The sequence below is a fragment of the Rissa tridactyla genome, chromosome 2 (assembly GCF_028500815.1).
Source record: "Rissa tridactyla isolate bRisTri1 chromosome 2, bRisTri1.patW.cur.20221130, whole genome shotgun sequence".
Lineage (NCBI taxonomy): Eukaryota > Metazoa > Chordata > Aves > Charadriiformes > Laridae > Rissa > Rissa tridactyla.
The window spans coordinates 20,609,228-20,622,711 of NC_071467.1; the positions used below are offsets into that span (position 1 = coordinate 20,609,228).

General features: G+C 38.9%; 1 protein-coding gene across 1 annotated transcript in view; it reads left to right on the forward strand.

Annotated features, from left to right (window-relative positions):
* Nucleotides 1-3,534: 3,534 nt before the first annotated feature.
* ANGPT1 (angiopoietin 1) overlaps nt 3,535-13,484 on the forward strand; it is a 169,703-nt gene continuing 159,753 nt past the window's right edge. Inside the window, exon 1 of the mRNA XM_054192562.1 lies at nt 3,535-4,207. Within this exon, the coding sequence (XP_054048537.1) occupies nt 3,911-4,207 (297 nt within the window). The 5' untranslated portion in view covers nt 3,535-3,910. The remainder of the gene's footprint in view (nt 4,208-13,484) is intronic.

A 13,484-nucleotide genomic window follows, 5' to 3' on the forward strand; every position in this document is an offset into this window, starting at 1 on the left:
ATTGCCATTTATTTTGCCTTGTAGGATTGATTACATAACGAGCTACAGAATTTTGTATAGCTATTAAATAAACAATGGATATGAGACTTTATATGGTCTGGGAAGGAAGCCTCTGGATCCGTCCCTTCCCTGTTACACAGAAGGAAGAGTTCAGGGCATACGAAACTATTGTGTTGCAGGAAGTGGTCTTGGGAAAATAGAGAGTCTTAAACATGTCCATGCCCCTACTCAGTTTCTGGCTGAGCCACTGATTTTCTGTGCAATCCTGGACAAATCATTTAGCTTATATCTGTAGTATATAATGTAAGATCCTGCAGAAGTACCCACAGTGACTTTGAACTTTAAGAACTATTTTTTTCCTCATCTCACTGAAATTTTCAGGTCTTAAAAAGCTGGGACAGGCCACATAGATCATATGCTACTGGGATAATAAACTGTATATTTATCAAACTGGGTAGAAGAAACCAAACCATTACAAGTCTTGGGGCAAGATATTTTGTTTGTTTTGTTGGTTGGTTGGTTTGCTTTTGGAAAGGAAAAAGCAAATGCCTTAATATAAATAGGGAATTTTAGAAAATAAAAGCTCTTCTTATTTCTGAAACTGTTTACCTCAGATAAAATGGAATTCCTTAGAAAATTGCACTGTGGAATTAAGTGGCTGTAGATCTGGGAAAAAACCTTTTTTTCTGTTTTTGTTGTTGCCCTTCTGCCTGTGTATGCATGGGACCATGAGTGTGCCAGGGAAGAGTATAAATCGAACCTGGCCTACCTGGTTCATGTCCTCGTCAAGACGACTTTGCTGTGTGTTTGGGGGAGCAGCAAGCTGAGCTTGGTGATCCCTGTGTTGCAGGGTTGGGAGTGTTCATGCTTCTGGTTAGGGACAATGCTGGCCAGCTCAGGCTCTGGCATCGGCAAGAGCAGCCCCAAAGCTTGCTGAGCTTCAGTGCGGCTGCCAGAGCAGCTGCCATTTCAGCCGTCACGCTGGGTCCTTGCAAAGATTTAAGTGCATCCCAGCATGATTCATGAGTCCCTTTCTCTGCCTCCCCTTGGGTTAGAAAGGCTGAAAACTGGGAGCAACAGAATGGCTCCTGGGCTTCCCCCGGGCTCCTGACACCCCTTCCTCAGCTCAAAGTGAGACCTCGCATGGTCGGGCACACAAGAGGTCTCACGCACACTATTCCCACAACACAGATGTGGCAGCACTTGGTCACTGAGTGAGTAGGGTGGCTTGGTTCTCTCTAGTAGGGAAGCCTAGAGTACAGCATGCTGGAAGGAGATGCTCTGGCTGCTGCATGGCTCTGCCAGGTCTCCCCACTGTGGTAACTGACTGTTACGTGCCACCTGTGACCCGTCAGTTTGGGGCCTGTGGTCAGGGATGAGCAGGTGCTGTGGCAGGGAACTAAGCTGGAGACAAATGAGGAAATGCTAAAGATGCCCAATAACTCTGTGCACTTCTTGAAGGTCCTGATGGCTGTTACCCCTCAGGAAGAAGGGGACAGAAGGAGAAGTCACCTTAAGCCAGCAGGAAGGGGCCATGCAACAGCATCAAAGTGAGCCTGCTCTTCTGTGAAGTCTTTTCTCATCTGAAAAACATCATCTGTAGGTTTACAGTCTCGCTTTTCCATGTTTGCATGAGAATAGCTGTGAAATAATCTGCAGAAAGTGAATGAGGCATTTGTGTGAACAACAGCATTTTAAAATATGAACTAAAAATCTAGGAAGCCTTTGTACACCCACCTTCGTTACCCCCCATTTAGCTGATCTGAGGACCTTTCATAAAGTTTTCTTTTTACTTTTAAATAAAGCATGTATTGTTACCATGTTAGTGCTCCGGTATTTTTGCTTTGCCTCATAGGGAATAGTAGGTTTTGTGCTAACCCTTCAGCTCAGTGTCTGATCCTACACTCTTCTTCCTGACTGAGGCTCTCTGATCTTACATGAGCAAGTATCTTGCAATTATGTTTTACAGTAATTGCAAAGACAGTGTAATAAACCACAGCAGAACTAGTTCTGGTGAAGATGGAGAATCATGAGAAATGCTGTATGAAAGCCAGACAGCAAGCCATAAGAGGTTTGTTTTCAGAGGCAGAAAAAGAAAAAACAGAGTGAAAAGGTGGGCTGAACAGTTCAGAGGTGGGAGGATATTCTAATTTTGCTAAAAGCAACAGTAGCATTGATGCTTTGCTCTTTGCTTTGTATTCTTCCTTTTTTTTTTTTTTCCCTCTCTATATAGGACATAAAGGCATTTTAAAGCAAGATAAGACTTTCTTATTTCTCTATGTTATTATAGGGATATTTCTTATTGGCTCAAATACAGTGGTTTCTTTTCAGGTGCAAGATGAAAAGCCTCTACTCCTAGTTTTGAGTAGGAATAGCTTCCTCAGAAGCAGGTCAGATCCCTGGCTAAATATTCCAGGCAATTCTTTTAGAATGAAATTGTGGTTGTGATACAGGTGGCAACTGCATGAACATTGAAGGTGCTTGCACTCAGCATTCGTGCACTCAGCATTCTTTTTCTTGTGGGTAAAAACTTTGCAGGTTGTTTTTTTAGTGATGTGCTATTATTGCTATTTAGAAGACTACTGACTTTCATGGGAAAAATTGTGCAAAGTGGTCTGCACAAGTGTTGGCTGATATTTGCGTAATAGCAACAAATATTAGAGCAGCGACTCAGATCCAAATTCCTCTGAATTTCAGGAATATTCCAATCCTGTTTCTAATCTGTGCAGTTTTGATTTGTCTCTAGCAAATGTCAAAGGCATTATTTAAGTATAAGATAGTTTCTTAAATAATTACCACAATCTTTTTCTGAGGAAGTTGCCCCCGATAAAGTTTCTACATATAATGAGAGGTGCCTGTATAGCCCATACAGACTTGCAAATTGGAAGAAGTATTTTGCATGTGATAGCTATGCACTAGCACAGAAGACAATCTGGAACAATTCAGCCGCCATCCCTCACTGTTTTATAATTAGTTACCTTAGTTTAGACGCCAAACACAGAAAATTATTATCCTTCTGAACTGCCGTTTCCCATTACTATTTGGCAACCTTAATTTCATTATATGCCGCAAAAAAACTCTCTGCAAACTCTGCTGAAGAAACACAACTGTCTTAGAAAGTAGCTGAAGCATGTGAGGGTTAAACGTAACTTTTTTCCCATAAGTCTCATTCGCCCGACTTAGAATTCTTTAATAGATACTGAGCAGCGCAGAACTGAAAGTATTTTTAATTTCAGTGCTTTGTATATTTACAGAGGGATTACAACAAACTTCTACACTTTATCTACATTTTAATAGGTCAGTGTGAACATATGAAGCGTATTAAGGTGGACTGCCTCACTTATTAAACTTATGTGAATTCGTCAACCAGCCCTCAGCAGTTGTATGCAATAGGGGCTGGAAAGCCATGCATGATTGAGGTCATGCATCCAGCCAGTTTGTAAGATGATCCCTCTGTACCGAGCCATCAGCCATCCTTAGCATAGGGGCGCACTCATACACGCATTCCTGTCAAGTCATCTTGTGAAAGGCTGCTTGCTTCCAGCTTGGCTTGAAAGTGCAACCTTAATAAAACTCACTGAAGTCTGAGAGAAAATAGCAGTTCTGCAGCAGATAGTGTAGGGGAAAGAGACTGGGATATGCATATGCAGCTGACTAAAGCAGACTACATGCTGGACTGTAACAGAGAGGAAACAATAAATCTTAACTACTATGCAATAAATATTCCCAATTTTAACTAAGGAAGCTATCCTCATAGTGAAATTAAAAAAAAATAAGTTTATCCAAGCTTGATTACTAAAGTGCGCTTCTCCAGTCCTTTTTGCAAAGACTTTAAGGGAAATTAAGAACAAATTTAAAGACAGAGGAAGAAAAAGTTTTTCTTAACGTGGGAAAGGAAAGTAGTAATAACATGTCAATTTTCCTTTCCTTTGCTTTCCTGGCAGCAATTCTTGCTCACATAGGCTGTAATAACCAGCGTCGGGGTCCAGAAGCCAGTGGGAGAAGATTTAACCGGATTCAGCATGGGCAGTGCACCTATACTTTCATTCTGCCAGAACAGGACGGGAACTGTCGTGAAAGCACGACAGACCAGTACAACACAAATGCTCTTCAGAGAGATGCTCCTCACGTGGAACAGGATTTCTCTTCCCAGAAACTGCAACATCTGGAACATGTGATGGAAAATTACACTCAGTGGCTGCAAAAAGTAAGTGTTTCTTTTTTTCATTTCTCACTAAATGGATTTTTTTGGTGATGCTTATGCTGTTCAAAGTTTTCATTAGTTTCTGTGAGAACTGAGGTAATGAGGATCGATCTAGTTTTTGGCTGTGTAGGGGAGAAATGTTTCAGCCAGAGCGCACCCTTCTTAGAGGCATTGCTCTTGGGAGCAGAATTTTCTTCACTTACTGAAAGATGCAACTTCTGAAAGCTTTTTCTCAAGAGACCACAGATATTTGTGAGCCAGAGAACACGAAAATCCTCCAGAGACTCTAATGACAGAACATACTAAGTATTCCTGTAAACTCTGCTTATAGTTCACAGCTTCAGATCAGATGCCATGCAGGATACCTGCTACTCTGACAGCAAAAGGGAGCGTTTAAAACAATCTGCATTTAAAGTCACCAGGTTAAGAATATCACTGTTCCTTCATAAGTAGATCCTGTAATACTATTCTACCCAGCTAATTGCTGGAAAGAAAGAAGAAAGTATATAGGCATTCACACTCCTTAAACATCCCAGTAAAACTTTTTAACTGTATAGATTACATTGGACTTGAAACAGCCTGTTTTAATTTGTGGGTGTATATGTGCATTCTTTCATAGAGAGGGAAAAACGGGTTTGAAGGTGTTGCAGTAACTTAGCAGAAGTAATTATTTTTAAGAATTTGTGCAATAGCTCTAAACTTCTAATGAGCTTTTCAGTATTTTATGTATGAGCTGAAGTTTGGGCCTGAAAAGACTTAAATATGCGAGTAATTTCACTCATATGAGCAGTCTCATTCACCTTAACAGGATTACTCACTTGCGTAAAATTACATACCTTGCAGGATCTTGCCCATGCCTTGGTAATGAAAATGCCCTGGGGTAGCTGAGCAGTAAAAATAAATAAACAAACAGTCTTTTTATATAGTTATTTGTAACATTCCCATTCTCACACTGGCATTTTGACCTGGCAAAACTTAGAAAATTGAGCAATCGGGTGTTGCAACTAGTCATGTAAGATGGCACAAGAAAACTGCTGTATGTACCCATTTGATAGATACATGACTTAACTTCAACAGAAGTTCATACTAAGAATGAATATCAAGAAAAATTGAGTGAAGTCTCTACTAGGTGAGTTAAAACTTCATAATAGCACAGTTATGTTACCTATCTCATTTCCAAGTTTTGCTTCATCCAGACAGTATGCAAGACAGAAATATGTTAAAAAGCATACACAGCCATCCCCATCCCCCTAACCCTATTAAAATCTTTAGAGAGGATTTCCTGATCTCTTGGTAAATTAATTGTACTCTTTGCATATCTGGCTCCAATAAGAGAGAAAAGACTCTGTCCAGTAAACATGTGACTATAAACCAAAATATAACCAAGCATTTCTTTTTTAGATTGCTTTCCTCATCTTTTAATATCTTGGTCTGCTTTGGGGAATGTCAGGCTGGAAATGAGGGGATGTCTTTTGTAGAGGAAAGCATTTCTTAAGAAATTATTTTACTGTACCTTGGGAGGCTGAGGCAAGAACTAAAAAGGGGAAAGATGTTTTCTGTGTCTATGCACACATGATTTCAACTTGAGCAAATTGCCTGCTGAATCATGCTTATAAGACTTGACTTATTCTGTGTTTGTCCACTAGAGACTGAACTAAGATCACTGTTTCACTGTGAACTGAACGTGAAGAAATATGAGTCTCTGGAGTGTGAATGTCTGGGTTAGGGTTAGTCCTCTCACACTTTGGAGGGAAGTGATTAAGCAGGTAGGAAGCCCAATGAAAGATGTTTATATTTGAGGACTGTTTTCTTCTACAGTGATTGTAAAACTGGCTATGGGCAAAACCATCCCCCTCCTTCTTTCCTTCCCAGCCCCCAACCCTCTGCTCCCAGGGGCTTACATAAAACTGGGATTGTGCACGTATCCCCATGTGTCAGTTTTCCCTGGAATGAAAAGACCGGTTTCTCTGTGTGATGGAGTATGGCTCGCTCTGAACAAATGAGGCTGATGCAGGTCCATTATAGCATCTCTGAATACTGGGTTTGCTTTGTTGCTGTTGGCATTACAAAGGATCTCAGCCATAACTCATTTCCTTTCAAAACAAGCATAATGCTTAAGTGTAATGAATATATTATGTAGATATCTCACATGTCAGTTTTATGCTCTGCATTTATTCCCCCCCCTAGATTTTTAATACCAGATATAATTGTTTCTACACTAAACAGCATTTTACAATGCACCTGCTGTGGATGAAGTAAAGAATAATTAATGGCTATAGAATCATAGGTCTATGACTGGAAGTGAATAGTTATAATAAGAAATAATGTTTAAGAATTTGAAATATATTCTGACTTACATGAAGGAAATATGTTTATTACTCCAGGTAATATATATAACTTTTATTAAAATTGTACATAGGCAATTGTTCTTTCAGCACAAATGCTAACCTGTAATATTGAGAGAGTATTTATTAAGAAAGTTTCTAAGAATCACGGTTTGCTTAACTCTGTAGTATTTTAATTTAAAAACGTTTTTCCTTGAATTCTAAACTAGCAGATTTCTAGAAGCAAAACAATTATTCTTTTTTTTTTTTTAAAAAGATGATATTTTTATGCTTAAAATCAAAAGTGCTTCTTTGATGACCCGCGAGATTGACTGTAGATAAAAATGTGCTTGCTTGGGGAGCCAATTACAGGCAATTAAATCCCAGCCTTGTCCATTAGCATTTGCATATCTATAGTCGGCGTAACCGGGATTGGTTGGCAAACCAGAGGCACGGCAAAACGCTCTGCGCAGAAACTACTGTGAAGAAGATGACTTGGTAAACATTTTTAGCGATTTTCCTAGAACTGTTTATTTTAATACCGGATAACTTTCCCCATTGTTTAAGCTTGGGTTTCATTTCTGCAATATGTTTATACTAATAGTTCAAAACAAACAGTTCATCACATTTTCTTTCTTGCAGTAACTGACTGGCACACGTGATACTGTTTGGTATTTAATTGCAGTGTCTGAGTATTGCCAAAGAGGAGTTACATGAAATGTTATCATCATGTCTTGCTTGGGACCTTTCTTTTAGTCAGCTTGCTGAACTTACGGTACCGATGGACTCAGTATACATTCAAGATGGCTGTATAGATGAGTGTTTCATATATTTATCCCTCAGTCCAACTAGTAGTAATAATTGTTATTACAGTAATAAATGAGTTTTCCATGATGCACTCTTTCTTTTGTTCTGATCATTACCTAAGCAGAATACCATAAAAGTTTAACATGAATGTTAAAAACAGTATACCACAAGAAGCTAACAGAGACGTAAAAGTTTGAGTTGCAAGTGAACCACAATCATTCTGGTCAGCCAGTGTCCAAACTTAGATTATTTTTTTTTCCTTTCCTCTGCAAATATTGATGGCACCACTACACTTAAACCAAATAAAGAAGCTTCAACTCATTTCCTTTTCCCTTCAAAGTGTCTGTACCGTCACCAACTATAACAGAATTATAAAATGATGAGCTGGATTCAGTCATTAAAGAAAGAAATCATGATCAATTTTTCTGGGGTATCTGTAGACATTTGATAGCTTACTTTAAAGTTTATTCTTACCATGGTTTTGATAAATTATGTGTCTATGGCATTCCTTGCACTCTCTGCATTGACTTCTTTGTTTTGCAGAAGTAATAGCGCAAGTTCTCACTTGTGTTTTAAACATGTAAGGAATCTAGGTTTTGAGGGGCACCAGCCATTGTATAGTAGAAAGCAGCTTTCAGAAAGACTGGTGTCTGTCACTCTCTGCTGTAGCTCCATTGGAAGTCTGCCCTTCTCTGCTGTCTTTGCCAGCAGGGCCTACCACTGCAATTAAACAGCAATGATATGCTTCTATGTGTGGAGTGGCTGGATTTTCCCTTGGATTTTATGAGGTTTGCTGAAGATGGGAAAACTCCTCACATGTCACTCCTGCTTTGAAGCTGTGTGAATGGGTGACCAAGCTTGCCCGGAAGAGGACAGATCTAAAGAGTCATAATATCCCATAAGGCAAATTTATAGTAATATAAAGATGAATGTGGCCATAGAGTGTAAAATTTTGTCACATTAAGAAACTAATTTTCCCTAGCTGAACTATTACAAGAAATGGTAAAAATTCCACTTTATTTATGATTATGTCTCACTGGGCATTTTATAATGTAACATGTGACCTTAAGGTCCACATAGTATTTGTACAGTAAGTGTAAGTAGGAGATCCATGACGAACTTCTGTTAATTTTCACAAATAAAAGCAGGTCATTAGATTTGGAATCTGCCATTCTGCTTGTATAAGCATTACTCACAGGGTTGTGTAAGGAATGGCTTTCCGGTAAACCTTTCATTTTTCAAGGTGCACCAGAGATGAAAGGAAACAGTAAGAAAACTTCATCCAAAACTGGCAGCTAGCCTCCTGTTTGGCATCCAGCTTGAACCTGGAATTCTTGTCTAGACCCAGAGGCTGCTTACTGTTCTAGGTGCTCCTTTTTGCTTTGGAGTCAATGAATTTTCACGTCCAAAGCAAAGCCTTATGCTAGTGACATTCAACGTGCAGTTCCCACAAACAGGGTGCGAAACAAATGATGGGCTTGAAATTAGGGGGCTTACTTATATGCTATGTACTAGTCAATGGGGAAGTATATATAAAAGCCAAATCTAAGAAGCAAAATTAACTTCATAGAAACAAACTGGTTCTAAGAAAATTCACATTTGAGTGTAAAACAAAAACTCCTTATTTACCTCCAAAAAATTTCTTGGATAATAATATGCCTTCATTCCAAAGCTTTATTAATAAAGTTGCTGAAGTCCTTGGGATATTCTGAGGTACCCACAAGAAGGAGGCAAGACTTCAAATGTGGAAACTCCTGAAAGCTCTACATTATTGGGGGATAACCTATTTGGCAATCTCTTTTTTAAGAAGCAGAAGAATCAGAGAAGTAGACTGAAGGGCAGTCTCACATATTGCCACATTTGGTAGCAAATGGCTTAAAAAAATATTTCCCATGCTTGGACAGAAGGCTTTATCATAATGCGCAGTAGAACCTGAATGTGTTTATTTTCAGTGATGACAGCTGTAATTAGGAACTTTCTGGTAACAATAAAATATTACATTTATTAGTCATCAGAACTGTCCGACCAACATCCCCAGTGGGAGATCTCATTTGGAGCACTGAGAACTTTCCTAAATGAAACTGATATAAAGTAAGTGGCATGTCATTTCGAGGGTGCTGAGAACTCATCGTTCCCATTCCCTTCTGTGGTTTGGAAGCAATCTCTACTTCACGGTGCTGGGTGCCTTGGAAAAAAGAAAGATAGCCCATGTGGGAAAAGTATAGAGCTGGGTATTTTAGGCCTGCATCATCCCACCCAAACTTCTGGCCAAAACCCAGAGATACCCAAGATAGGTTTTTCTTTGCTGTGGGGAGATCTCTCAGTGCTGTGCCAAGAGACAGTAGCAAGCCCAGAGGAAGAGCCAGCCATCTGAACTGTCCTGTGGAAGTCCCTGCTTCTCTTTATTGGCTCCAGGGAAATCCTGAGCGGCTCTCTTCCTGATTTAAATGCCTCAGTTAAGTGGGATGGATTTAAGCTTTACTTCTGTCTATGGCTGTAGCATAGACTTCCCTTGTGACTGCAAGGAAATCGTAAACTTTAAGTATTCCTGTTTCCCTTTTCTAACACAGATATAGTACTACTACTCAATTTCACAAGGCTGTTGGGAGGCTTAATGTGTTATTTTTTGTGTTGTTTTTGGAGTCTTTCTGGTGGGAGGTATTTTGTGCTATTAACAGTTTGCAGAAAATGATGTGAGATTAAAAAAATCTTTTGGAAGGAAATTAGTTTTAAAATGAGTAACTAAAATAATTTATAAAAAATAAGTAGATAAATAGAATGAATAGGAATCTATAATGCCAAGTATATTTTGCAGGTTGCAGTGGAGTAAATGGATTATATGTGTCCTGCTAACAGTGAGAATGGTCCTCATTCTTGCAGTGTTCTTAAAACACCTTCAGCAGCTGCTGCTCCAACCTGTATTCTTCTAAATTGAATAGCATTGTAGCTTAGTCTTGTATGGATTCTCAGGAAAACCAGTGAGGAATGGCTAGTTTTTCAGAGCTATCATTACCAGACGTTTTGTATAAACCTGTCTTTATCAAAACTGAGCTCACTTGTGTGATTTATTGCAAGCATACCCTGAAAGGTGAAGACACTTAACTACCTGCTTGTATTCATCTTAATTTACAGTTCAGCTTAGTTCAGTCCCTCTTCTCTGTATTTGCAATAAGATGCAAACAAGGAAGAGTTGGTTAATGAGGACCTTCTAGAACCAGTATCATGGTTTTAGCTGTGCTGAGAACCTCATCTTCAGCACCAGCAGCTCAAGCGTCTTGAATAAACAGCCCTGGTGTTAAAGTCTTCCCAGTAGCGTAAGGGTCTCCTCTCTCGTTAAAGGGTTGAAGTTTGATCAGGAAAAGGAAATTGAAATAGTTTCATATTTCATAGGAAGGGTTCTTTTTCTTATGAAACAAGCTGTACTTTAACTCTAGGTTATTCTTGTGTAACCACATGTGCATATTTTAGACAGTGTTATGAAAGACCAGGGTGGTGAATATTCACTCATAAGGGTAACATAGAAACGTCATAAATTGTTGCACATTTGCACTACATTCTCATTGATGTTCCTGCACAAACTTCAGGATTCACTTTACATTACCTTAGTTAGGAATCAAGTTAATCTAAAGCAGTGTAAGTCACTCCTAAACTGGGATAAGTCCACCCAGGGACTTGCACCAGTTTAATTATCCCTATTCAAAACTGATGCAAGTCAAACTGGTGCAACTGCCTTGTCTAAACAAGACCTAACAGTGGGGCTACACTCAGCATTGAACAAACGTAGGGGTACAGACAGTCAAAGCAAGACAGGTATAGGATCAGCTGGAAAGATGCTCAAGTTGCACTATTCTACATTTCTACAATGGTTTGCTGTCAGAATTAAAACAAACCAACCAAACCAAAAAGAATGGATGAAGATAATTTTATAATCCCTCAGAGGAAGTCATATAGAAAATCAATGTTCTAGGCCATCGAGTTACATGATTGAAAGAAATTTCTTATACTCCCTTGACTAGCTTGTAGGAGCAGAAATGAAAAAAAGAAAAAAAGAAAAAAATAATCCAGTAAGAAAAGGATAACAGTTAGAGAATTATGCTAGTTTTTGGTGGAATAGGTGTGGTTTTAGCAAAGGTAGTTTAATGGTCTCCTACATGGTAGTACATGGTCAGTCACATCATCTGTGTTACTATTCCCGTCTTAAAAAAGAGAGAAATAGGCTGAAAGTGCAGATAGGATCTTGTGGTGGGAAAATTGGGGTTGAAGACCCATAAGTAAAAATTGGCTGATCAAAAATTCTGTAAGGACTCTGCAGAATTCCTTTGGCTTGGACACCTTGCCCTGCTGTGTGTGCGTGCACATGCATTTAGATTGTTGGAGTGTTTGGTGTTAAGGTACATGGAAATCTGCTTCTAAGTGTTGTGTCTTAAATCCATTCTTATGTTTTATACCTGCTTACCTGCAGTCAATCTGCTGTTCTCCTGGAATTGACCTGTTGGGTCGAAAAAGCTAGAAGACCTGGTAGCAAGATGAAACCTTGTGTATTGTACATGCATTAATTCTGTGTGAACGAGTCCCCATACTGTGTTGACAATAAATTATAAGCGTGCCTTTTCTTTTTTCCTTTCGAGAATGTGTATGAAGCAAGAATTTTCATATATCCTGGAAAAAATATTGGACCTTTGTACTCTTCATCCCAAATATGTTTCTGTCCTTACATATGCATAAGTTGCAAGACAAACCTGATCGTGAATTGTCCATGCATGGCATCTTCTTCTTTATTAGGACTTGGCATAACTATATCGTTATAATTTTTCACCAAGTCTTTTGGGAATTTTTATTTGTTGGAGTAAAATCTTGCCATTTGTCATGTTTTGTCTAGTTGTCTTGTTGCAAATAATGTACCAGGTGTTCCTTCTGCAATAGGAATGTATGGGAACAAACAAAATCCACTTGTTTCAGTTAGCAGAATTCCCTTCTGACTCTGTTCTGCCCGAGGACCTGGGTCCTGGCATTCTTTCTCCTCCCGCTGTACCAAGCAGGCAAATAGGCTTGAGAGATTACCCTGGAGATAGGACAAACTCTGAGCATCCCTGCCAGAAAATTAAGTCAAGACTAGAGAACTGTGGGAGAAAACTGGCAGTATGAGCAGACGACCTTAGAAGGTAATTTGTCTCATTTTGACAGCACGGCTTCTTTCATACTAGAGCATAGATGATCAGATTGGTGCTAATCAATTTTGAGTCTAAAAACTATTTCTGCTGCAGGCTGATGTACCATTTATAGACTAACCCTGCCTTTTTTCCCATTTAAACTTCCTTCAAAAGCTTTCTGTGTGCAAGACCATTTTCTTGAAAGATACTATCCATGTTATGAAACTTCTGTCCTGGGAATAACATTGTTTAGGAGGCCATGCTCTTTAGTTTCCTCATCTGTGATCCACACCAGCCTAAACCTGCAGAGGGAACTTGCAGGGCTTCAAAGAGAAAAGCACTGGTGTCATTTGAGTGCTTCTGCCCCCTATTTTAAATGTTACAACAAACTTCCAGTCATTATCAAAGGCTCTCCAGCCTTCAGAGTGAGGTTTTTACTTCCTGACTGTAGGTGAAAAAAATCTGATTGTCAATATGTAAATTTACTATTTTGAGATATATTTTAATATTTGACCTTTAATGCACTTCAAATCCACAGAACACATTTTAAATACCCACAAAAATCCAAGGAGCAGTCCTAGTACAATCTCTAGAGATGCTTTTACATTTATCTTCGGGGTTGTGGTAGAGTTGCCTGCCCTTTGGATCATATTATTTATGAATGTTTTAAAGTTGTCAGCCTATGCTTATAAAACTTTATTTTTCTTTCTGAATCTCTTGTCTGCAAATACGGTCTTGCACACTGGAGATTTAGGAAAAAATAATGTAGTTGTTGTTAAATTATGATTTTGTAATTTTTTTCCTAAGCATTATATTGAATGAATTTTCAGTTTGGATTAAACGACCTATTGCTCTATATAAATGTGCTGATTTTCACTTTCGCATAGCTTTAGCAATAATTATCTTCTGGGAGTTTTAGTTCTCATGCAGAAGTCTTGCAGGAAAGAAAACTGTATTAAATAAATTTCTTTTTTAAAACTCTCCCCTCAGCTCAGTGTG